Raw genomic sequence first — 27022 nt, 5'->3', positions numbered from 1 at the left:
ACTCTCACAATAATATTATCTCAATGGATTCAACCTTTAGTACAAATAAGTACGGGGTGAGTACATATTTATCCTAAATCCGATTCATTTATTTAACCTCATATTAATGCATTTATCCTAAATATAATTATGCATATTTTTTGTAATGCAGTATCAACTTTACACCTTAATGGTTTTCGACGAACATCAGAATGGGGTTCCAATAGCTTGGGTGATATCATCACGCAACACTATAGCTGATCTTTCTAAATGGATGTTGGCCTTACTTGCAATTGGAAACAAAGAGCGACCAGATTGGCATGTTCTTGCCTTCATCACGGATGATGCTACTGCTGAAATTGAAGCATTGAGGTGATGTGTTTATTATTTTTATAAGAGGCATAAAAAATATTGTTAATGTATAATCTCTCTAAAAATTATGTTATTGCAGGTCTGCAATCAAGTGCAAAGTATTATTATGTGTGTGGCATGTTCGTCGTGCATGGTTGAAAAATGTTGGAAACAAGGTCAAAGGGAGGGAAAACCAAATACGCATTTTTCGTGGATTAGGTGAAATCATGCACATGTGTAAAGATGATGAATCTGTGCGAAAGAAAGTTGAAAGCTTATTTGAAGAATTCAGTGAACAAAAAAGATTTTTGGAATATTTTAGAAATACTTGGTTGTCCAACAACAAAATATGTAAGCTTCTTATTGGTGGTTATAATGACTCTATTTTTCATGTCATATGCATACTTATTAATATATAACTAATAAATTTCTTTCTACAAATATGTGGGCAAAAGCATACAGAAATTTTCCACATTCAAATCAAGATACGAACAACGCCATTGAATCTTATTATCGGTATATCAAGGAAAGGTACCTATGTGAAAAGAACAATGCATGCCACAAAAGGGTTGATTGGTTAATATATGTTTTGTTGACAAAGGTTGTATTATTTTACAATCATATGCACCGTTTAAAAGAAGCTGGTTTTGTACGACCCAGAAAAATATAGGAACAACTGAATTCATCCAAGTGTAGAGCTAAGAAAATCCCAAATGAAGATTGTGTGCCTGATGAAAAGAGTAATGACTTCTGGGTTCGTAGCCAAAATAAGGATACTCGTGACATTTGGTACAATGTCATATATAAGGGTTCTAATCTACACTTCTGCAATTGCAATTGGGCCCTAAATGGAAATATCTGTAAACATGTATTGAAAGTTGAGATGTTAGTGAGTAACACTATTTTGGGTGAAAATGTAGCACCTGGTGTCACTGATCCCATGACAGAAAGGCCTAGATTTTTATTTGATTTGAATGAAACACCTATATTGGTCCCAAAAATCCAAACAGATCTTTTTCCATGCTTTGATTCTCCTCCCAATATGAATTATCATAATGAAACAAGCATTGATAATTTAGAGAATTTCTCATACAATGTTGAATCGACCAATGTACGACAAGATAGTGCATTCTCTGAACATGATGAGATGAAACGTGTTAACTCATCAACTCTTGAGAAATTGAGATCCATAATACCTACAAATTTGGAACAGGCATATGCATTGAACAACTTGGTAGACAAAGCATGTCAAGAATAAAATAAAATGTTTTTCAATACTATAACTCCATCCAAGATCACTACCAAGAGAAAACATAGTTTCTTCAGTCCAGTAAATAAAAAGAGGGGATGTGGTCGCAACTCAAAGTCAGGGACAGATATACTACAATTTGAAAGGGTTGGACGAGTTCATGCAAGGAAAAAAAGAATGGATGAACAATTGGAGTCATCTTCTCAAAAACAAGGAAATGTGGACCACGCGCCTGAGATAATTCAAGATTCTATTATACCCAATATTGGTATGGAAATTTCATGCTATGCATTGTTTTACGTTAAATGCGATATATTATCATGTTCAACACATTTGCATGACTATACGAACTATTTTTATTGTTACAGCTGAGGGACACACATCTCACAGCATTCCAAGTTGTAGAATTCGTTTATTCGATGAACATGCTACTGAAAAAAGATCTAGCATTGGGAACGTTGCTTCAGCCATTAACACCCCAATATCCTCCCCAAGGGTGCTCCCCCCTATTGTTGAACCAATTAAGATGTATCATCACCCACACCCACCACCTTTTTCCTCCATAAATTCCTCCATGCCTATAACCACCTCTGTAATACCTTCCCAATGCTCACCCCTACCCTTCAATCATCCACCATTCTCATTTTTTCAATCGTCCACCCTTAACATTCCAATTCCCCCCCCTAGGTTAATCGCCCGGCCTACAGTGATTCCCACTATTGTACAACCGGTGGGGGTGTATCGTCACCTGCACCCACTACCTTTTCCCTATTTCACATCCACCATGCCTTTATCCAGCGCCCCTGAACCATGCCTATATCCGTCACCAAGTGCTCCGCCATCTACCCAGGAAGGGTTGTCTTCTCCATTGCCTCAAATCCTCACGGTGAGAATGAGTATTTGATCAAAATATCATCATGAATTAATGAAATTGATTATATGCCTTTCAATTTTTACAACTAATTGATTATTGTAATTTTTTGCAGAGACATCAATTTGGAAATCCACCTGGGAGTGCCTCATGGGACAAGGGTGACTTATAGACCCATACAGTAGATCGATCATGATGTTGTTTTTCCATTATGTCATTGATGGGCATGAGATTCCATTATTTATGTTGGAAATGAAGTTCTATTTTGTAAAAAAGAAACATGTATAGTTGGACCTATTTTGAATAAAAAATACATAAATTTATATTTGTGTTTATGACAACATCTTCATTGAATTTTAAATCCTTATGTGGATGCGATGTTATATTCTATCAATGTTACATTACTTTTTGATGAATAGTTGTAACGGATTTTGTTTTTATTAGTTACAAATTATCAAGTTTATAAGTTAAGTTACTTTTATATTTATATCTTATTTGATGTTTAAAATGTAATCTTAAGACTTATACCTTGCACCTCAAGATTAATCTGTCTAAAAATACATATGCCTTTCAAACTTGATATTAGATAAAAATGTTAAATTCACATGGACAGCAAAACAATGAGAAAGATAAATCAGTGAGTTCATTTTTTTATTAACATAAGATACACCTTTATAGTACAATAGGTGACTCTTGGGATTCAGATCCCAAGGTCTCTTGGACTGCTTTGTCCATTCGCATTCCACACTAACCCTTTAGGATTAGGTGTCCAACATTCCCCCCCTTAATCCGAAGGGTTATGTATGAGTCCAAGAAGAGAGTTGTAATACAAAATGTGCAAAGAATGCATGGCAGCACTAGGCTGAATGTGCTCTATGAAATGTTGGTAAAAAAGGGCGGTGGTTTAAGGATAAACACCAACACTGGAACGCTTAATGCAGTTCCCGGAACTCTTCCAAAACTGGCAAGAAACTGAAGTTTTCTGCTAGAGGAAGTGATCCTATTGTTTCAAAGAGGGAAACCTTCGACCATAAAAGGGAGGTCTCACCCCGCATAAAAGGTAAAACTTCAACCTGAAAAGGGAAGTCTCAACCTGTGATGGTTTAAGGATAACCAACAACTCTGGAATGCTTAATGCAATTCCTGGAACTCTTCCAAAACTGGCAAGAAGCTGGAGTCTTCTGCTAGAGGAAGTGTTCTCAATCTGTGTTCACGGGCATCTTTGTCTCTGGCTGCAACTCTGAAACTGGTGTGGCAGGTTGTGGCTCAGGCTCGCTTGATGTGACTTTGAAGCTTGTAGATGACCATCATTTCCCCCCCTGTCAGATACAAGGTGAGAAGATGGAGAAAACTCAACTGCAAGACTGTTCAATATTCTGGAACAAGTTCTGACATGTGTTTGGAATATCTTCTTGGCTGTTGATGCCCATTGCCAATAAGCGATCCATCCAAGATGAATCTTTGTTCTTGCAGGACGTTTGTTTCTGAAACATCTGTGTGAAGAATGGCTAGTTTTATGACAGTGCTTACATGGATGAAGATCAAAACAGTGATCTTTCAGATGGCCAACTCGGTCACAGTGTTGGCATTTCATGATCTGTTGTTTTTGTTGTTGTTGTTGTTGCGGAAGAGGGGCAGAATCTAAAACAGCTGAAGCTGAACTGTCATGAGAAGCAGGTGAACTGTCATCAATGAAACCAGCACTCTGAAACTGAATGGGCTTGGCATAGTCTGGAATATGAAAGGACAAGTCCTTGTCATATCCAAGACCAGTTCTGTGCTTGTTGTGGACAAGCTGTTCCCAAGGTCTGATGATGGGCTTGGGAAGTGCAGACTGAATTTCTGCATCTGCATGTACACTTGCTGCTTTATTGGGATCTGAATCTGAATGAACTTGAACAATATTGACTTGCTGTTTATGGGAGTCTGCTTCATTGTTCTGAACACAAACAGGTTCAGAATGATGACTCAACTGTTGTAATTCTTCTTGCTGTAGCTTTGTTTCCAGCTGCAAAAACTCAATATTTTCTTGTACATTTTTCAAACAGATTTGAATGTTTGCGACAATGGCTTTATCAATCATAATTGTATTGTCCGTTGTAGAATGTATTAGAGTGTTCAGCAATTCTAATACAACACCCATTCTATCCATTTCACAATAATATCACTGCAAAAAATTGATTGGTGTACCAATATGTACAACAGAAATGAAGAACATGGGCTTATTTCAAAGGGAATGACCACTGGTATCTTCAACAAAGTTAGTGATAGCAACCCTTTCACTCTTCAGCTCATAAAATTACTGCATAACCATGTCACTCCAACAATGGACACGATCTGAAATAACGGTGGAGTGAGGCAACACATACAGCAAAACTCAGCTGGCTTCACAATTGAATACTCAGCAGTGATATGTGACAGATTTCGACCCACAAATCAGCCCACAATTGTGGCTCAACCCAGCGACCTTTTTCAGCCCACGAACTCTACAAAATACACACCACGAATTTCCTGAGACTGGACAGAACTCGTGGTAGTGATGGGTGGCTTGATGATTGCAAGGTCTTGGCCCTCTCTTCGCAGTCTATGATACCAGCAATTGTGGAGGCACTCGGCCCCTCTCTCGACAATAAAAATCAGCCTCTACAGATCCATACTCAGGCACGCATACCAGATGTATATGCTCGGAAAATTGAGAGAGAAATTTGGTCCCTTTCCAACACTATAAACTCGGCCAAGACAGTGGAGATTGCGGGCCTCTATGACAGTATGGTCTCAGCGTATGAGCAGCTCCAACACACAGAATTCGGCCTTCTATTTAAACACATGATAATGTGAGAGACCCTTTACATAGAGTCACATGAGACAGCGTTACTTAAATGGACAAGGACAGCGTATGCATATGGAGGTATGAGCAGCGCAATGTTATACAAGGAAACAAATAGAAAACAATGGTATGTTAATGAATGGAGACAGCGTAAATATCAATGACTAGAGACAACATATGGTTAAGAGAGGATGCTGAGTCAGCTGGAAGTGCATTGGAACCATTGTCAATGGCTGCACGTAAAGCTGATCCTGAAATACGATACCTATGTTCACGGTGTGCTATTAAGTCCTCTATGGGTCCAGAAGCTAACTCCTCATGCTAGTCTGTATGAGTTAGCAAACACTCCCAAAGATGCGATGCTCTGGAAACTGATAGGGTTTTTTTTTTTTTTTGATCTGAAGAAAGATGTTCATCACAATCTTCAGCATCATCATCCAAATCAACCTTGCGATTATTCGACTCCTGAAGCTTTTCTAACTCTTGGTGCAAGTAATCCTTCGTACAAAGATGAATGATACATGCTCATTTAGAGAACAGCACTCCGCAAAACTCTTCAGCAGAAAGAGCACGAAATTCTGCAGTCATGAGCTAAGCTGGACCATAACGCTTGTCTCTGCACAGGCGCTCCTGTACTTTCTAAGAAGCGCTTCCGTTCAAGTGCTATCATTGCTTCTCCACTGCGCTTTTGACCTGAACGTGTTTATTAATCATCCAAACAGCTATTTCCTTCTCTTCCTTTAGGTGGCCTGCCATATTCTTAGGTATTAAAAAAGGCAATTCATGATCAGCTATGAAACGCAATGAAAATCACTTTGCAGGATGGCTCTATACCGAGACTGTCATATCGGAGAGAAACGCACCAAGGGGTCATGGTGAGCATGTGTAGGAACTGTTACTTACTTTCCAGTCTTCACTTCGCATTATTCTTCTTGATTTGCCTAGGACGTCTTTCTAGTTTTCAATCATTTCAAACTAACAGCAGGTAATTTGCAAATGATTGAAATATTTGAAAGAAACTTGCAAATTTTTAATTCACAGAATTCCATGAATTTGGAGGCGCATTGACACTTTTGAAACATAAGACAACAATTTTAAACACTTGCATCGGCACTCTACTCAACACAGTGAGGAGGGCATCCGCTCTTCCAGCTTAAGGCAAATGGAGATTGAATTTGACAAAGATTCTTTGGTGCGGTTTTTTTTTTTTTTAAGCTAATTTTAACATTTCAAATGTCGCTTAAATTCGAGCTCTATATCGCTTAAACCTGAGCACCTTTCTGCAGTTTCATTTATCTCCAACATAACATCTGAAGTGTCATGGCGGGCACGTTTCCTTCTAGGAAGAGATTGCAGACTCCGAGTTAGGATTATAAAGCCAAGATATGTCCACAGCCGGAATCGACCTAGCATTGAAGGATTGTTTCGAAGAATACTCCAACCGACTTCTGTTGTGTACAGGCCATGTTTTTGGCATCAAAGATTCACTTCTTTTTGCTTTCTCTGCCGCGCTTGAAAGAGAATAGTTACTCGACGGCGATGGCCATTGGCAGCAAAATCATGATTGTCGCCATTCTATTATTGTTCGCGGTCCGCTACTTCTTGTGGGTTCTGACAGAGATTCCCTAAACCCAGTATCTGTTTCACTGCGCATATGTCCGTTTCAGGAGAGAAAAATGCGCGGAAAAGTCTGAGAGCAGATGCGTTTCTCAGAAATTATAATGAGACAATGGCAGTCGAGCAGACCTGAGGCAGGCGTTAGGGCGCAGTCTCTGGCAGTCAGAGAGCGCAGCGAATTCAGGTCAGAGGGGCAGCGAATTCAGGCAAAGGCAGAGCAGCGCATGGACAGAGGGGCGTTTCGAATCAGGTCAGCACAAAATTATGGGCAAAATTATGAGCAGAGGTGCAGGACTGACATGCACATAACAGGCCACAGAAAAACAAGCGGCTCCGATACCATGTTAAACTCACATGGACAGCAAGACACATGAAAGATAAAACAGTGAATTCAATTTTTATTAACATAAGATACACCTTTATAGTACAATAGGTGACTCTTGGGATTCAGATCCCAAGGTCTCTTGGACTGCTTTGTCCATTCGCATTCCACACTAACCCTTTAGGATTAGGTGTCCAACAAAAAAGACAATAACCACACATTACAATCCAATATCGCTTTAAAAATATTCTTACCAAGTCTCTTAACAAATATGTAACCGTAGATATTTTTATCATAAGCTACCATACAACAACGACTCTTAAGTATAAACAAAATATATATCGAAAAAAATATGAAAGCTTAAATATATTTTCACATCCTCAACCTTAGAATATTCATTTATTTCTTTACATATGAATTATAGTTTATATTTTATGTTCATATTCCATATATTTTACATGTGAGAATCAACCCATTTAATAAACATGTACTTGTTATTTAACCTCTTTAACCTTTACTGATTTTTTTTTGTTTTATGGGGTTAAGGGTGTGATTGGAGAAGAGAGAATATTAAGATTACCGAAATAAAATTACAATTGAAATAGTAAGGAAGTATAAAGTTAAAAGTTGTATTTTATAATTTTGAGATGGTTAATATTCTAAAGTGAAATATTGATTTTTGAGAGTGGAAATATCGATGGATAAAAGTATGTATTTGGAATCCAAAAATGTGAATTCCATTAATTTCAAACCTCGAAACTGTGAATTTTGGTTTTGATATTCAAGTCTTTTCTTTAAAACATTGTTTTATAAAAAATGAATAGTATAGGCTGGCAATAAAAAAATTACATAAACAAGTGATTGGCATATACGTAATATTAAATTGAAATAAATAAATCGATGTAATGTTAAATTTGAATATTTTTTTTTCCAATTTACAACTCCACTAAAATTTAAGAAGATTTGGTTTACTCATCTTGGATAAACGATGATCAAGTGCTCTGTTAAAACACTGCTTCAATTACCCGCCGTGTTAAATTAATATATTGGACATGATGAAGATGTATAACTGTCAAATTTACAAAAAAAAATATTAAGAAGATTTGCTTTTACTTTTTATATATTATCTAAGGTAAGCTCTACAATTTTCAAGGAATACGGTTAATTAAAAACACAACTCAAAGTCAATATAATGATATAATAGTTGTGCAAAGAGGCTCATACTACGATAGAGGTATAATTTTTTCTCAGCAAGAAAAGTATATATATATTTATTCTAAATAATAAACAATGTTGGACGTAATTAAAAACAAAAAAAAATTATACATATTTGGTTAGTTTTAATTAAAAACATTAAAAAACATCAATAATCTCACTCTCTCTTAGCTAAGTTTGTTGTTGATATCACAACCCCATATGAAAGAGATATAGTAAAAAAAATTTGCTCACTCTTAACAAAAAAATAAAATATTTGGATGCTCATGTGAAATAACATAATATTATATCAATTTTAAAAGTTTTAATTAAAAACATCAATAATCTCACTCTCTTTTAGCTAAGTTTGTTGTTAATATTACAACCCTATATGAAAGAGATGTAGTAAAAATATTTCGCTCACTCTTAACCAAAAACAAAATATTTAGATGTTCATGTGAAATAACATAATTTGTATCAATTTTACAAAAAGAAAGTGTCATATATATGTGTGTGTAAAATGCATAATTCTTACATTCTTTAAAAATATTCCAATATAAAACTTGAATAAACTATCTTAATATCTGCATTATCAGCTTTATACATGTAGATAAATAAAGTCGAAAAAAAATATGTATAAAAAATATTTGAACTTGAAAAATGTAGTAAATGAGAATAAAAAATTTAGTTATTTCCTAGAATAATTAGAGATCTATGTATTTTGTTTAATTTTAAATTTCTGGCATTTAAAAAATATTGATAACACAACCAAGATATATATATATATATATATATATATATATATATATATATATATATATATAGGTTATAAATTAAATATTTCAATATGGAGAGTTGAGTGATTTGATGTTTATTTCAAAAATTATTTACTAATAATCAAGATTGCAAAAACATTTTGACATGGAAAATAGAATTTATAACAAATATTTTAATGAACTTATGAAGTATATATTTCAATGTCAAATATATACATATTACATATATTTAAAATATATATGTATTTATCATATAAAACACCTTGAAAAATAAAAATTTTCGGTTAAAATATTTCAATAATTGAAAATATAATTTATTTTGGTTAAAACATTTTAAGTATTACCACTATTCTATGTTTTAGCTCTTTTTCGGGTATTTTTTTGGGTCATTTGAGATTGATTTATCAAAAACTTGTTAAATTGTAAATTTACTTTGTGTAATCTATGTAATCCTAGTGCTCAAAAGGATTTTCAAAGAGTTGAATCCATTTATACATTCAAAAATGCAATTTAAACCATGAAAAATTATATATATGATGATGATGATGACCACTGAAATCTATCGAATCTTCAGAAAAGAGATTAATTGAGACATTTCAATATTTTATTTCTATGATCAAGTAAAATGGAAAGAAGTGTTCCTACATCACTATAGTTTTCCTCATTGAACAAGTCAAGAAGGTTGGTAGTGTGTCAAACGTTTTGGAAATAGACCAAATTCGAGTTTCACTTCGAAACTCATAGGATTACGGAAGATATGCGCATGTGTTCAATGATCTTGTTGAAAATATCCCTTTTATCATAGGCATACAAACAAAGTGGATGTGTTCAATGATGTTGAAATACTCTCACAATAATATTATCCCAATGGATTCAACCTTTAGTACAAATAAGTACGGGGTGAGTACATATTTATCCTAAATCCGATTTATTTATTTAACCTCATATATATGCATGTATCTTATATAAATATAATTATGCACATTTTTTGTAATGCAGTATCAACTTTACACCTTAATGGTTTTCGACGAGCATCACAATGGGGTTCCAATAGCTTGGGTGATATCATCACGCAATACTATAGCTGATCTTTCTAAATGGATGTTGGCCTTACTTGCAATTGGAAACAAAGAGCGACCAGATTGGCATGTTCTTGCCTTCATCACAGATGATGCTACTGCAGAAATTGAAGCATTGAGGTGATGTGTTTATTATTTTTACAAGAGGCATAAAAAATATTGTTAATGTATAATCTCACTAAAAATTATGTTATTGCAGGTCTACGATCAAGTGCAAAGTATTATTATGTGTGTGGCATGTTCGTCGTGCATGGTTGAAAAATGTTGGAAACAAGGTCCAAGGGAATCATACAGAGATTTTCCACATTCAAATCAAGATACGAACAATGCCCAGTTTCCGTATATGCGCACATCTTCCGTAAATGCCCAGTTTCCGTATATGCGCACATCTTCCGTATATGCCCAGTTTCCGTATATGCGCACATCTTCCGTATATGCCCAGTTTCCGTATATGCCCACATCTTTTGTATATGCCCAGTTTCCGTATATGCGCACATCTTCCGTATATGCCCAGTTTCCGTATATGCGCACATCTTCCGTATATGCCCAGTCTCTGTATATGCACACATCTTCCGTATATGCACACATCTTCCGTATATGCCCAGTTTCCGTATATGCGCACATCTTCCGTATATGCCCAGTTTCCGTATATGCGCACATCTTCCGTATATGCCCAATTTCCGTATATGCGCACATCTTCCGTATATGCCCAGGTTCCGTATATGCACACATCTTCCGTATATGCACAGTTTCCGTATATGCGCACATCTTCCGTATATGCCCAGGTTCCGTATATGCACACATCTTCCGTATATGCCCAGTTTCCGTATATGCGCACATCTTCCGTATATGCTCAGGTTCCGTATATGCACACATCTTCCGTATATGTCCAGTTTCTGTATATGCGCACATCTTTCGTATATGCACACATCTTCCGTATATGCCCAGTTTCTGTATATGCGCACATCTTCCGTATATGCACACATCTTCCGTATATGCGCACATCTTCCGTATATGCCCAGTTTCCGTATATGCCCAGTTTCCGTATATGCGCACATCTTCCGTATATGCCCAGTCTCCGTATATGCGCACATGTTCCGTATATGCACACATCTTCCGTATATGCCCAGCTTCCGTATATGCGCACATCTTCCGTATATGCCCAGTTTCCGTATATGCGCACATCTTCCGTATATGCACAGTTTCCGTATATGCACACATCTTTCGTATATGCACAGTTTCTGTATATGCGCACATCTTCCGTATATGCCCAGTTTCCGTATATGCGCACATCTTCCGTATATACCCAGTTTCCGTATATGCGCACGTCTTCCGTATACACCCAGTTTCCGTATATGCGCACATCTTCCGTATATGCCCAGTTTCCGTATATGTGCACATCTTTCGTATATGCACACATCTTTCGTATATGCCCAGTTCCCGTATATGCCCACATTTTCCGTATATGCGCACATCTTCCGTAAATGCCCAGTTTCCGTATATGCACACATCTTCCGTAAATGCCCAGTTTCCGTATATGCGCACATCTTTCCGTATATGCGCACATCTTCCGTATATGCCCAGTTTCCGTATATGCGCACATCTTCCGTATATGCCCAGTTTCCGTATATGCACACATCTTTCGTATATGCCCAGTTTTCATATATGCGCACATCTTCCGTATACGCCCAGTTTCCGTATATGCGCACATCTTCCGTATATGCACACATCTTTCGTATATGCCCAGTTTCCGTATATGCCCACATTTTCCGTATATGCCCAGTTTCCGTATATGCGCACATCTTCCGTATATGCTCAGTTTCTGTATATGCACACATCTTCCGTATATGCGCAGTTTCCGTATATGTGCACATCTTCCGTATATGCCCACATTTTCCGTATATGCCCAGTTTCCGTATATGCCCACATTTTCCGTATATGCCCAGTTTCCGTATATGCGCACATCTTCCGTATATGCCCAGTTTCCGTATATGCGCACATCTTCCGTATATGCCCAGTTTCCGTATATGCACATCTTCCGTATATGCACAGTTTCCGTATATGCGCACATCTTCCGTATATGCCCAGTTTCCGTATATGCGCACATCTTCCGTATATGCCCAGTTTCCGTATATGCGCACATCTTCCATATATGCCCAGTTTCTGTATATGCGCACATCTTCCATATATGCCCAGTTTCCATATATGCGCACATCTTCCGTATATGCCCAGTTTCCGTATATGCGCACATCTTCCGTATACGCCCAGTTTCTGTATATGCGCACATCTTCCGTATATGCACACATCTTTCGTATATGCCCAGTTCCCGTATATGCCCACATTTTCCGTATATGCGCACATCTTCCGTATATGCCCAGTTTCCGTATATGCACACATCTTCCGTATATGCGCACATCTTCCGTAAATGCCCAGTTTCCGTATACGCGCACATCTTCCGTATATGCCCAGTTTCCGTATATGCGCACATCTTCCGTATATGCCCAGTTTCCGTATATGCCCACATCTTCCGTATATGCTCAGTTTCCGTATATGCGCACATCTTCCGTATATGCCCAGTTTCCGTATATGCGCACATCTTCCGTATACGCCCAGTTTCCGTATATGCGCACATCTTCCGTATATGCACACATCTTTCGTATATGCCAAGTTTCCGTATATGCCCACATTTTCGTATATGCCAAGTTTCCGTATATGCGCACATCTTTCGTATATGCCCAGTTTCCGTATATGCGCACATCTTCTGTATATGCCCAGTTTCCGTATATGCGCACATCTTCCATATATGCACACATCTTTCGTATATGCCCAGTTTCCGTATATGCCCACCTTTTCCGTATATGCCCAGTTTCCGTATATGCGCACATCTTCCGTATATGCCCAGTTTCCGTATATGCGCACATTTTCCGTATATGCGCACATCTTCCGTATATGCCCAATTTCCGTATATGCGCACATCTCCCGTATATGCCCAGTTTCCGTATATGCGCACATCTTCCGTATATGCCTAGTTTCCGTATATACGCACATCTTCCGTATATGCCCAGTTTCCGTATATGCACACATCTTCCGTATATGCCCAGTTTCCGTATATGCGCACATCTTCCATATATGCCCAGTTTCCGTATATGCACACATCTTCCGTATATGCACACATCTTCCGTATATGCCCAGTTTCCGTATATGCCCACATCTTCCGTATATGCCCAGTTTCCGTATATGCACACATCTTCCGTATATGCCCAGTTTCCGTATATGCGCACATCTTCCGTATATGCACACATCTTCCGTATATGCCCAGTTTCCGTATATGCGCACATCTTCCGTATATGCCCAGTTTCCATATATACGCACATCTTCCGTATATGCCCAGTTTCCGTATATGCGCACATCTTCCGTATATGCCCAGTTTCCGTATATGCACAGTTTTCTTCAGCCATATTACAAGCTAAAAACAAATTATTTTGGCTGATATTTTTTCTAGTGAAATTTTCACTAGTTCTATTACTCATATTATGTTGCTTCTTCCTACATTCATTTGCATAATGCCCATATTAATTACAATAATGACATTGGACATTGGCTTTATCATACCTTTGTCCTTGAGCATGATGTTGTCCACTTTGTTGGTTGTTGCCTTGGCCTGAGTTCTGATTTCGATTGTTGCCTCTTCCTTGAGTATTTGCTAGACTGTTTCTTCCACCTTTGTTTTGGCTTCTGCCTCTTCCTCTCTTGTTTCCTCTGCCTTGACCTCTTCCTCTTCCAAAGAACATCTGGGCCTTAAAGGCATGTTCTAGAGATGAGTTTTCATTTCTACTCAATCTCTGCTCATGTGTTACCAGTGATGCACGTAGTTCATCAACTGAGAAGTTTATGAGATCCTTTGTTTCTTCTATGCTGGTGACAATCACATCGAACCTTGAGGGTAGGATCCTCAACATTTTCTCCAAAATCCTCCTTTCTTCAAGAATCTCTCCATGAGACCTTATCTGTGTGACCAAACCAATCACATGTGTGAAGAATGAGTGAATGTTATCTAACTTCTTCATGCAAAGAGTCTCAAAATCTCTCCTCAGCAACTGTAGTTTTGCTGTCTTCACTTTCTCCATGCCTTGATAGGCTATCTTGAGAGTTTTCCATGCTTCTTTGGATCTCTTAGCTGTTGCTATCCTTGGAAACACACTCTCATGCACTGCTTGATACAAAAAGTAGAGAGCTTTAGAATCCTTATTCTTATTGCTCTTCAACAGATCTTTCTCTGCCTGAGTTAAATTATTAAACTCATTTTCGTCTGTTGGTTCTTCAAAACCATCCTCAACAAATTACCATAAGTTTTGGGAATCAAGCAAAGCTTTCATAGTTATTGCCCAATAGTCATAGTTTTTCCCATTAAATTGTGGGAGTTGAGTAATACAGATACATGCAAAATTTGGTGGTTTTTTTACTACATGTACACCTAGAAGAAAAAAAGTTCTTGAAAATGTACTTGTTACAATTTTTGCAGTAATTCAAAAAGGGAATGATGTCAATATTTGTGGTAGAATAACAAGTGCACTTTGTTAGGTAGTGTGCACTATATTGTGCTTTTTTTTACTCACACATATGCACAAAGTATGGTTGGCTCATATCCTTATTTGGTAAATTTAAATGAATAATAGCTCCTAAGTCATAAGCCATGTTCTTTTTTTTACTCACACATATGCACAAAGTATGGTTGGCTCATATCCTTATTTGGTAAATTTAAATGAATAATAGCTCCTAAGTCATAAGCCATATTATAATGAATAGAAATCAATCAATGTTTAGCTCAGTTAATTAATGTGCATAAAATCATAAATGGATAGCACTTAGGTGTTTTGTATATATAAATATATGATCTCCTATGTCTTTATTATTATTTTATTCACGATATTATGGATAGGTAATTATTATTTTACCTAAATTTATTTATTAAAAATATAATATAAATAAACTAATTTTATTAAAACATTTTAAAATTAATATTCAATATTTTTTTTGAATAAATTATGTATTTTTTTTTTTTGTAGGTTGGGGTGGGACTCTCCGATTTACATGTCCATTATGAACCCCTCTACGGGGGAAGGGTAGCCCAAGATTTGAACCCAAGATCTCCGGTTCGGTGAGACTTCATTTCCACGGCCCTTGCCGCTTGAGCTACCCCATGTGGACGAATAAATTATGTATCTAATTTGAAACAGAACATTATTTAAATCTAAATTGAAATTGTTTTAAACTTACATTTTAATAATAATTAAGTTTTCACAATTATCAAATTTACCTTAATCTTAACTAGAGTATTTGATTTCAATTTTGTTAAACTTGGTGAAAAGTGCATATGTAAATAAATGACAGATACACAAAATGCTTTAGATAATTGTCATTATTATAATATACGGAATCGAATATACATGAGTTTGGATTGTGTTAAAGTTCATTATCACCCTTACATCGAGGTGTCAATGTACCAAAGAGCATAGTAAATTTATGCACATTTCATATATTTAGGTGTCAATATACCAAAGAGCATAGTTGATATTAACATGAATAAGCACTAACAAAAATATAGTTAGTAAAACTTTTACCTAAATTTATTTATTAAAAATATAATATAAATAAACTAATTTTATTAAAACATTTTAAAATTAATATTCAATATTTTTTTTGAATAAATTATGTATTAAATTTGAAACAGAACATTATTTAAATCTAAATTGAAATTGTTGTAAACTTACATTTTAATAATAATTAAGTTTTCACAATTATCAAATTTACCTTAATCTTAACTAGAGTATTTGATTTCAATTTTGTTAAAATTGGTGAAAAGTGCATATGTAAATAAATGACAGATACACAAAATGCTTTAGATAATTGTCATTATTATAATATACGGAATCGAATATACATGAGTTTGGATTGTGTTAAAGTTCATTATCACCCTTACATCGAGGTGTCAATGTACCAAAGAGCATAGTAAATTTATGCACATTTCATATATGACTATTTGATGCACTTCAAACGATAGTGAGTTTTGTTAATTGATCTGACTTGTGTACATGCTTAGAGTTAGCATGGTTTGAATTCCAAGGTGACACTATTAAGAACCTTTTAAAAGAAAAAGAAAGAAAATAGAAATGTAGGCTAATTTTAAATGTCATATATGTACCAAAGAGCATAGTTGATATTAACATGAATACGCACTAACAAAAATATATTTAGTAAAACTTTTACCTAAATTTATTTATTAAAAATATAATATAATTAAACTAATTTAATTAAAACATTTTAAAATTAATATTTAATATTTTTTGAATAAATTATGTATTAAATTTGAAACAAAGGGATCTTCCATTTATCATAAGGAACTTACTTGCTTTAAAGCATGCTATTATATAATCTCTTTATCTAGAACTTCTCATTTCACAAAACATTTTATTTTATTTTATACACACACACACACATATATATAGCATGCTTACCTCGTAAGATTAATCGATACATTTCCATGAACACTTTAAACGAACCTTCCCCTTATTGTTAAATATTAAAAAGTTAATTAACATTTTGTAAGTTCAAATTTATATTTATTTTTAATCTTATTTTAATTTATCTTTATTTTTTTAAATCATGTTTATCCTTATTTGATATTAAAACAATATGATAATGACAAATGAGATCTGAAAAAATAAAATAAAAAATTAATAAGGTATTTCATTTTTTACAATTTTATTTTCATGTTTAAAAATTATCATAAATATTCCAACATTAATATAATTTTGTTAATTCTTCAAAATGTATTAAAAATATTTTACTTTTGTTGATTGTTTAAAAAGTATTCAAAAAATTCCATTAACATCATAGTTTTGTTGAGTTAAAAAATTAAGAATGTGAGTAGCATGACACATATTTTAAAATGTAGATTTAATTTTAATTCTAGGTTGGATATTATAAGAGAGAATATTTTTGATCTTCTATCTTTTTAGATTCATAAAAGTGACAAACATATTTATCTGAATATGTTTTGGGAATTAATTCATATTTTAACATGTTTAATTTCTTCTTTTTTTCCCTCTTCACACTAATTAAGACAAGGAGATACTTTTGATTTTAGAAATTCTGATTAATCTCATCATTATAATATCTTAGTGTTAATTCATATTTTAACATGTTTAATTTCCTTTTTTTCCTCTTCACACTAATTAAGACAAGGAATGACTTTTGATTTTAGAAATTCGAGTTCATCTCATCATTATAATATCTTAGTTTTATTCTTCTTCATATTTCTTTATCACGGCAAAACTTTTCATTAAATATTATGTCATTTTAGCTTGAGCAAAAAGTGACTTTGAATAAAGTGAAAAATAATTTTAAGAAACCTCTTACTTTCATAATACTTATCCATATATATAATATACATAATCATATCCATAATTTTAATAACAAAAAAAACTTGTTTAGTTTTATAATAAAATAAGATTTATTAAATATTAATATTTTAAATATTATTTTTTATATTAATTAAAAAGTAATTATTATATTTTTTCCAACCCATGGCTTAAATATAATTTACAAAAAATTAAATAAACTTTCTATAAAATTATTTTATTAATTAAAAATAAATAATTTACAAAATTTCTAAATAAACTTTTTTATAAAAAAATTATAACTTTTATACCTTCACTTTATTATTTAAAAATAAATTTAAAGTAGGAACTATATCTCAACTAATAACAACATCTTTTAATTGTAATTCTTATATTTTAGTTTTTGGAAAGAATTAATATTTAACCTAATTAATCATTATTTATAAGTGAGTTAGGGCATAGTTTCAGTCTTATCAAATATTATGAATTCTAAATAATTGAATTTATTTGTAACGATGATGTAATGATGCTAAGATTAAGATTATTTGGAACAAAATTTCCGTTATAACCTTGGACATTGATATTGTTTGTTTTTATGGCCAAGATAAGAGATATTTTTGGAACAAAATTCGCATTATAACCTTGGGATATTGATACTATCTGTTTTAAGGAGAATCCTACCTCGATAACGAACCCACAACTAATGATCCTCTAAACTTTAGGTTTTGTTTTTTGTTTTTTCTTTTGGTTGAAGTAGTTCTATTAAATGCAAGGAGAAAATAACAATAACGCGGAGATAATTTTCATTATTTTATTAATGGTTTTTTTTAGTACATTAAAGTTGTAACTAAAATTAGATGTTGGGGAAAACACAAAATTAAATTAGTTATCACCATTTAACATTAATAACCAAGTGTGATTGTTGTAAAATTTCCTCTCCATCTATCCATAATCTTCCCTTCACATGCATGGATGGTGTTGGTGATGAAAACCTTAAATTCCATGAAACATTTATCAATTGCAATCTTTCTTTTATTGTCCTTTACTTTAATAATGTATATAGTACGGATTAATAATAGAAATAACATATTTAACAAATAACATATATTTTAATTTAACTATATTTAAACTAAGTTAGCATTTTTAGAAGGCACCTTTACTTTTTGATGAAAAAAATATAAATTTTCCATAAAATTTTATACAGACAATAGATTAATATGAACAAATATGATATTAAAGCTTACAAAAAAATCATTCATAAATAGAGTTCGTATTATCTCTGGGTAGCTATAGATAATGCAATCATGAAATATCTCATTATTTTAATTGTACTTTTTATTAATAGAAAGTGATATGTTTTTATTGTTTTTTACTCTAATTTAACTATATTTAAACTAAGTAAAGATAGCTACTTTGCAGTCTTTGTTCAAATGTGAGAACTACTTCATACTTTTGGAAACTTAATAATTAAACTATGCCAAAGCTAGCTTATTTTGAATTATAAGTTTTAAAGTTTTAATGGTCGAATATTAAAAAAACCATTATGTTGTGTGATTGTGAAAATAAAGAATCAGTTACATATTATTATTTTGTGATTGGAATATTTGCAAATTAACAATGTTTAATATTCCGAAATGGTCCAATATAATTGGTTTGATGGGAATCAATGAAAGTTGATGATTACATTGCAGTGCACTGTTATTATTATAAATCATTTAGTTCAATTTTCGTGAGATTGGAAACTATTAAATACAATGTGGAAACTATTTAGAGTTGCACGTTCTCCATAGGAATTTTAAAGAGTTTCAACACTCACAACTCTTCTTGCTGTGACTATTGCATGGTTGTTATCAATATGGGCGCGCAAACCATCAATTTTTCTTCTTTCTAGCTCAGATATGATATTCCTTCCAACTCTGTAGATACCAAAATACCACCATCTACAAATTATGAGTATGTTTCTATAAGTTTCATTGATATCTTCATTATTCACTTCTTCCATCACAAAAGTGCAGAAGCAACTCTGCAAGCCAATCTGGAAATGATCTATATGAGCTTTGGCATGAGATATATGTTACGTTTCTATTTGGTAAGTAGGTTTCACTTCTCATAACTATTGGCATCTATTTAAAAATCCTACTTAGCCTTACCTGCTAAATGTGTTACTTGCTTCCTTTTCAATTGTTGTGTCTCTGTTTTGTCTCTATCACCTCTGCAATACCTGTCAAGTCTTTCACCCATGACCATTCTTTTGAAATTGCTTGGTAATCAAAATATTTGTCCCTGGCATTTTCTTCTGATGCGCTTTGTCATTTTCATTACCCAGCCACCTCTTCTCTTTAACTATTTAGGCACTGTGATTTTTATTTTTTATTTTTTTCTTGTTATCTATCATTTCTGGATATTCTCCTTACTAGCTTGTACACCTCATGACATTTCATAACTAAGTATTCCTTTAATTTCTTTAACAAAATTACCTACCATTCAAAGAAATAGTTATTGAGTTCATCGGTTGAGTTGTTGTTGATTTACTCTCCTATGTACTCTGTTGCCCCAACAATGTAAAATCAACACTGCTAGCACCATTATAATATCAATTCCACCATGCATATATATTGTTTCTCTATTATATACAAGAAAGCGAGTCGAAATATCTACACCTTTGTCACCATGTCCTCTTGAATAAGACGTTACAATATTTATGAAGCCTAGATTTTTATAATTGATCAAAAATTGTATGTATATACATGACTAAATTTTATTTGTCTATCTAACGTATTTGAGAGAACAAAAAGAGAATTCCAATACTTATTTAGAACTTAGAGTGATCACGTTTTGTGGAATGACGCAAGTCAAGACGAAAGCATTTATTCTATTTTGGATGGCAAAAGTTGACATTGGTTGTTCTGGCATAATGAGGATAGTGAAAATTAAATACCATATACTTCTCTGTTAATATTTTATCACCTTTGGTACCTATCATATATTTCATTCCTATCGCTCAGGTCTTCTATATAATGTTTTGTAACACCAGACTGTGCATAAAGTGTTGTAATAAGTGGCACGTTGGGTGTCTTTTATTAACATTTACAACCTCTCAGGACCCATTGATTGATAATCGTTCTGTTAGCATTCCTCTGCCTTCTAATGCAACCTATGAAATATTTGTATGAAATACTTCTGACTTGTAATGCATATCATAACTGATGCAACATATAGTTCTAACTTTTGTAACTGTGAAAATGACTTTGCTGAATTGGCTTCAATTAATCTACTCCGTGAATATCTTTGGCATATTCTATCATAATCTATTTCTGGTGGCATATACCATTAGTAACAAATCCCTGACCAAGCTATGTAACGTTCATGCCAAAGAGATGAAAATCCATTTCAACACCCACTGATCCACAATAAAATGGAGTTTCATGGGAGGCTTCCTCCAAAGGATAGAGATAAAATGTCTACTCCATTCAACACCACTGTGTCCATTCCTGCCATGATGTCTGAGTGGGAGCACCCTTGATACCAGTATACCTTATACACTACTATAATGTTCACAGTGTAGCCCATGGACTCATATATGAGGCATTTCCCTCTTTTCAAGTGCCAGAAATGGGCACCCATGCATCTCTCCATGGATTTTATTGTGGCCACCTGATTGCTTCTCAGTTTAACTCTGAATCCAATGAAAGCAATATTTCCTATGTAGAGTATACTCATTTCTTCCAATTCTTCATCATTTAATACTCATGCTTTCATAACTGCAACCTGAATGAATTACCCATACCAAGTTACAGGATTCATAGAATCATGGGTTCAAACCTTTGATGAGTTCATGTGAACTATGAATGACTGGAGCTTTCTGACTGCTTCTTTGGATAAATTGCATCATAAAAAAGGAGAAGGGCTGAAACCCATTTTGTGCTAACTTTTCCAACCTTGTAATCAGATCTTAGTAAAGCCTTTGTCCATATTCAATAGGCAAAGTAAGAGGTCCATATGTAGTAGTAAGCTCCGAAATACCAAAAATAGATCTCTGAAAGGCTATATTTCTAGAGTAAGAACCTTCCTCTAGCCTTGACCTCATTGATTATCAAATCATCATGCCTATGAATCATGCTTCGTTATTATATGAATTATTTATGTGCATATTTGTTGAAATCTATAACATTCATAATTTTTCTTTAAAGAATGGAAATTCTGGAAAAACTTATTCTAAAATACACCACTAAAAATTAACAGATATATAGTTGAAATCTACAACATTATTATTTTCCTTTTTTAAAACTAAAATTATGAAGACCTATCACACCTATTAACATAACCAGAAACTATCTACGTGAGCAGAGGGATGATTGAAATGGGTGCTCAGAAATGCGGTCACATATGGAGATAATGACGTCTTGGAGCGGTTTACTGCATTAATAATTAATAACATTAGATTTTGTTAATTATGCTTTGATAAGGATGCCAGGAGACTGAGCACTGAATCGTTCAGGAATATATTATCCTGTTTTTATTCCTTTGTATATATTTGTGTGCATTATTTCGCCTTTAAAGTCACGGATTCACTGTTTCTTGGATTGATGCGATAGCAGCTAGGATAAAGTTGGACAGATAAGGGCAAACGTAGCTAGTGAAGGGCAGTACTTCAGAGGAATATCATGCAAATATATTTAAAATCTTTATGATGTTGGCATTTTAAAGACATACTTAGCACCTGGAAACAATTTTTGGAAAAAAAAATGATGTATTAAAAAGTCTAAAGAATACAGAGATTACATATATTGAAACTGTCCTTGTAGCCCCTTTATAGATAAAACAATGGCTAAAGTTATATTATTGTAGCCTAAGTCATTTAAACTTGCTGGAATGTTTAGCCTTCAAAGTAGCAAACCTAGTGGGTTTAGTGAGAGCAATGCTAGTTGAGCATATATGCTCTATGTATTGTTTGCGTGACTTGAACCCACGTGCTTTCAAGTCCTTTGGCGTGATTTTGGTCCTTTTAACCATAACATCAACATTTATCTTTTTTGTTTTCTGTGGAAATTAAAACATTATCAATAAATATCAAAATCCACATAGATATAATGAAAATATGTTGACCATGTAACGAATATGAAAAGACATTTCATTGACTAGCTATCAATAAATATCAAAATCTATATAGATATAATGAGAATATGGTGAACATGTAAGGAATATGAAAAGAAAATGCATTAACTAGTCATAAAAAAATATGTCAATGTTATTATGAGCTAAGATATGTAGTATATAACTTACCTCTCTTAATTTATCTTGAAGTCTAGGTGAATGCCGCAATGGTTGAGGAGAATGTGATTTTTGCTGAGTATCATGTCCACCATCATACATGTGCAAAGGTGTTTTAGGAGATGTATATTCATTACTCTGAACATTAGATTATACATAGGTATAAGTATGTGAATCAAAAAGAATTAAATGTAAAAATATGATAAAATTATAAGAGTATAAATAAATATAGTCTTACCTTGCATTGTGACATTGGACATGAAGATGGTTGTAGCATTTGAACCATTTCATTTCCATTCTTCTTAAGGCTTCTACAAGGGGTTTTCATTGATTGTGATGGTTCCAAAGGGAACACCTGCACCATAAATAAGAAATAACACACACGCACATAATAAAAAAAAATCAAAGATAAGGATATATAATACAGAACATCCATTTCTCATCCCATCATTATGGTAAAACATAACAATTTATATATTAATATTTTCGGTGGAATAGGTTATATGGATTAAAAACTTACTGGCCCAGTAACCCCTTGAAAACCTTGAAATCTAGGTGAGCGTCGCAATGGTTGGTGGCTTGAATTTGGGGAATTTTGTTGATTAGGCTATGCATATCAATAACAATGAGAAATTAGTATACAATTATAATAAATATAAATATTATTTAATGTTAAAATGTCTAAAAAATTAATATATGCAAAAAAATGGACTCAACTGTGTTGTCATTGTCCTGATTGGTTTCATCAAAGTTTAATATATGGCTGTGCCCATCTGATCCTTCTTCCCCCACATCATCGGGAACCTCAGTGCTTGCTTTCTCTTTTAAAGCAATATCTATGCGCTTCATTGTCTACATGCGTCTACGAGGTAGACTCTGATCCCAACGTTGAATTTTTTCACAAATCCTTTGCTTTGAAGTGTCATTAAGTTGATCAAATGTAGCAACTGACTGTGAAAACAAGTTTCAATGAATTTAGTCCACAACAATAAATTAATATTAATAGAAAACATATACAGATAAATACTAATAAATACTTACAGCTGAAAGAATTTCTTCATTGACAATATTAATAAAAAATCATATACAAATAAATACTAATAAATACTTACAGCTGAAATAATTTCTTCATTGACAAATCTTTTATATGCTTGTTGTCGTGCATGACATAGCCTTGCATCTAAGTCATATTGTATTTTGGCATTTTTCCTTTTAACTGCACTTGTTGATTTGACCGCCCATGTAGCATTTGCATCTCTTGCTCAACCTCTTTGACGTGGAGGAATTGGTGGGAGATTGTGGGTGGTAGCGCGATGATGATTAAGGCCAGATAGCTTAGATCGACTCAAATTCCCCGCACAGCCACCAACAAGACAAGTGAACACTTGCTTGGTGCCTTTGATAGTTACCTCCCATTCATGTCTAATTTCCTCCATTTTCTTACTTCCTTATAAATGAATATGTAAACAACAATGTTGTTAAAAACATCATAAAAACACATTAAAATAAAAATCAATATTCATATCTATTTTTTTGTGGTCACTGTTGCACATCCGGCAAGGACAAAGTCTGTAAGTGCTTTCATCAACTGATTTTAGTTTAACGATTATGTTTTTTTCTTTGGAATTTCTTGAAAGAAAAAAATTGCAGGGATTTTAGTAAATCTAAATAAAAATTATGTGTACTGCAAATTTTTGACAGTGTTGAATTTATTTCTATTATAAAAATATAATTCAAACACTGTATTTACAAAAATAAAATTTTTGAACTTTTTACCCAAATCCAAACCACTTTTAATCATTTAAACAATTTCTCATTAAACAACGCAATACAAATAAATCAAACTATTTTTAACTTTCACCATTTTTATTTATCTAAAACTAAAATGCATCGAATTTCTTTTTTTTTTTTCTTAATGAATTTGTACCTTTTCTTAGTTTACACTAACCCGTAAACTAACCTCGACTTAGTTGTGGTGCGCATATCCTCAAAGAACTTGAAAATTTTAATGCTATCGAATCGCACTGATGTATTCTTTTAATGCAACGAGGTCCTTATTGTATAGTCTATTTGGGTCTAGACTTATTTATTAGTCTATCGAGTTATTAATAAGTAAAGGTAGTCTGTGTTTACTGCTGGATAATATATTTGTTTTAATCTAACTGTGGTTAGATATTGCTCCTATTATTTATGGCCTATTAGATTTGGGAATATTGGTGGCAGTTTATTTGGTATAAGTTTCTTAAAATTTAATTAATTAATTTTATATAATATAATTAAAATTTCATCATTTTTTTTTACAAGATTCCGATCAAAAACACCAAAAACTTATAATGAATGGACAAATCCGTCTCGTATTTGCAGAAGCATGTTTAATTTTAATTTATTTATTTTAAACTGAAGATGATCAAATTTCTCAGTGCCATTGAAATGTTTTTCTATCACAAATTTCTGTGTTGCCCTGTGGTCCATACATTGGTGTGAGTTTAGCCGCTCATGATGGTGAAACTCCCACCAATGGGGCATATTTCAATCAAAGAAATCGACGCACTCTGTGCGTCAAAAAAAAAATTCAAACAAAAAAAAGACAACAGCCTTTTATTTATAGGGAAATGGGGTTACATACATAATCCTGATTCTAAAGCACTTTCAGCTATCGGCAGACGTGAGTAAATGTGTCCGATTACATTGCTTTGCCCAGCTATTGGGTAAAAAAAACACACAGCAAAATCCTGCCAGTAGGCAAATATCGAAACGATTTTGTATGTGTGGTCTCCTGGCAAGGCTATGGCCATTGAAATGGAAGTTGACTGTCGATCGTTAGACTTCAACATGGTGTATATTGCTGGCAGAGAAGCAAGAAATTGACCAGATTGATTTACTTTGGTAAAAAGAATAACAGTTAATTAAATGTTATTAATTAATGGTGATTCAAACTACATTGCAAAGTCCAAATGTGTAAAACTATAGAGATTTCTTTTCCAGCCTTTTATAGCGCATAACCTCCAAACATCTCCTGGAATGATAGCATTAAGTATTTCTTTCCTGTAGTATCAGCTTGAAGTTTTCTATGTGATTGATCAAATCTTTAGAAGAGAAGTATAACCTGACACTTTCCTTACATTTATATTTTATAAAGTCGAGTATGGATTGAAATGGTATTGCTGTAAATGGTGACTAAATTTAACTTCCTTTTTAATGAAATTTGGAGGGAAATAGATGTTAAAATTCACCAAGAATTCGCAGGCTTCAGGAGCACTAACCTTGCCAACCGCAAATCTCGATAACCAATGGTCAGCTCCTCCAGGTATTGAACGTCTCCTCTGTTCTGTTCGCCGCGGAGTGCTCAAGAATGGTTTTGCAGATAATGTTATGTTCGCCGTGGAGTGCTCAGGAATGGTTTTGCAGATAATGTTCTGTTCGCCGCGGAGTGCTCAGGAGTGGTTTTGCAGATGAGCTGGCCGGGACTTTGAAGGCCGGAGGAGGTTGGTCCCGTTCGTGCGTGAGGTAAATGAGCTCTCCCGTCGGGCATTAATACGATCTGAGTGGAGGCCACGCTCTCCCGTCCGGCATCAATACGATCTCCGTCCGTCATCAATACGATCTGAGGGGAGGCTGCGGGTGGCTGCGGGCAGGGTCGCCGGGGGTTTCGATGGGCAGCCGGAGAGGGATGCCGGAGACAGATAAAGTTTACGATGCATGGTCCGATGATGTATGGTCGATGATGCTCTGTGAGGCTGTCAGAGGGGTACCTCCATAGCATTAACTTTGCTATGGGGTAAGAAATAGGAGTTGCCCTTTGTTTAGTGTTTTGTACTGCAGACTGGTGATGTACCAAGCTGCAACGTAGGCTGATGTCTCTGTCTTCTCTGTTTTAATTTCCAAACATTGAAAGTAAAACAAAACATTAAATTGATACATGAGTGTCAATATAATATATATATTTTTAAAACTTATATTTTATATTTCATTTTTATGTCTGACAATTCATAATGAAACACATAAAAAATAGTCTAATCAATAGTTTCATCCAATAAAAAAAATAGAGTTTTCCAATTTCAAAAAATTAAAAAACAATTTTATTTT

General features: G+C 34.0%; 1 protein-coding gene across 1 annotated transcript; it reads right to left on the bottom strand.

The window, feature by feature from the left end:
- Positions 1–21412: 21412 nt before the first annotated feature.
- On the bottom strand, positions 21413–23785 carry LOC149241994 (uncharacterized). The gene is made up of 5 exons (XM_089370741.1): positions 23654–23785; positions 23457–23543; positions 23175–23291; positions 22949–23074; positions 21413–21433 (listed from the first exon to the last, which is right to left on the bottom strand). The coding sequence occupies exons 1-5, from the start codon at positions 23783–23785 to the stop codon at positions 21413–21415; spliced, it is 483 nt and encodes a 160-aa protein (XP_089226867.1).
- Positions 23786–27022: the final 3237 nt, after the last annotated feature.

The sequence above is a fragment of the Pinus tabuliformis genome, chromosome 8 (genome assembly GCF_031772625.1).
Source record: "Pinus tabuliformis cultivar Carrire ecotype Pingquan chromosome 8, CPIR1, whole genome shotgun sequence".
Classification (NCBI taxonomy): Eukaryota; Viridiplantae; Streptophyta; class Pinopsida; order Pinales; family Pinaceae; genus Pinus; species Pinus tabuliformis.
This window is presented reverse-complemented; position numbering and strand designations above follow the sequence as displayed.

Bases quoted from the DNA above. Each gene is read 5' to 3' on its own strand.
- LOC149241994 (XM_089370741.1), bottom strand. From the start codon at position 23,785: ATGAAGCGCATAGATATTGCTTTAAAAGAGAAAGCAAGCACTGAGGTT. The intron at 23,544-23,653 runs GTTGAGTCCATT...TGATATGCATAG, and splicing joins ATCAGGACAATGACAACACA to CCTAATCAACAAAATTCCCC. The intron at 23,292-23,456 runs GTAAGTTTTTAA...TTTATGGTGCAG, and splicing joins TTCAAGGGGTTACTGGGCCA to GTGTTCCCTTTGGAACCATC.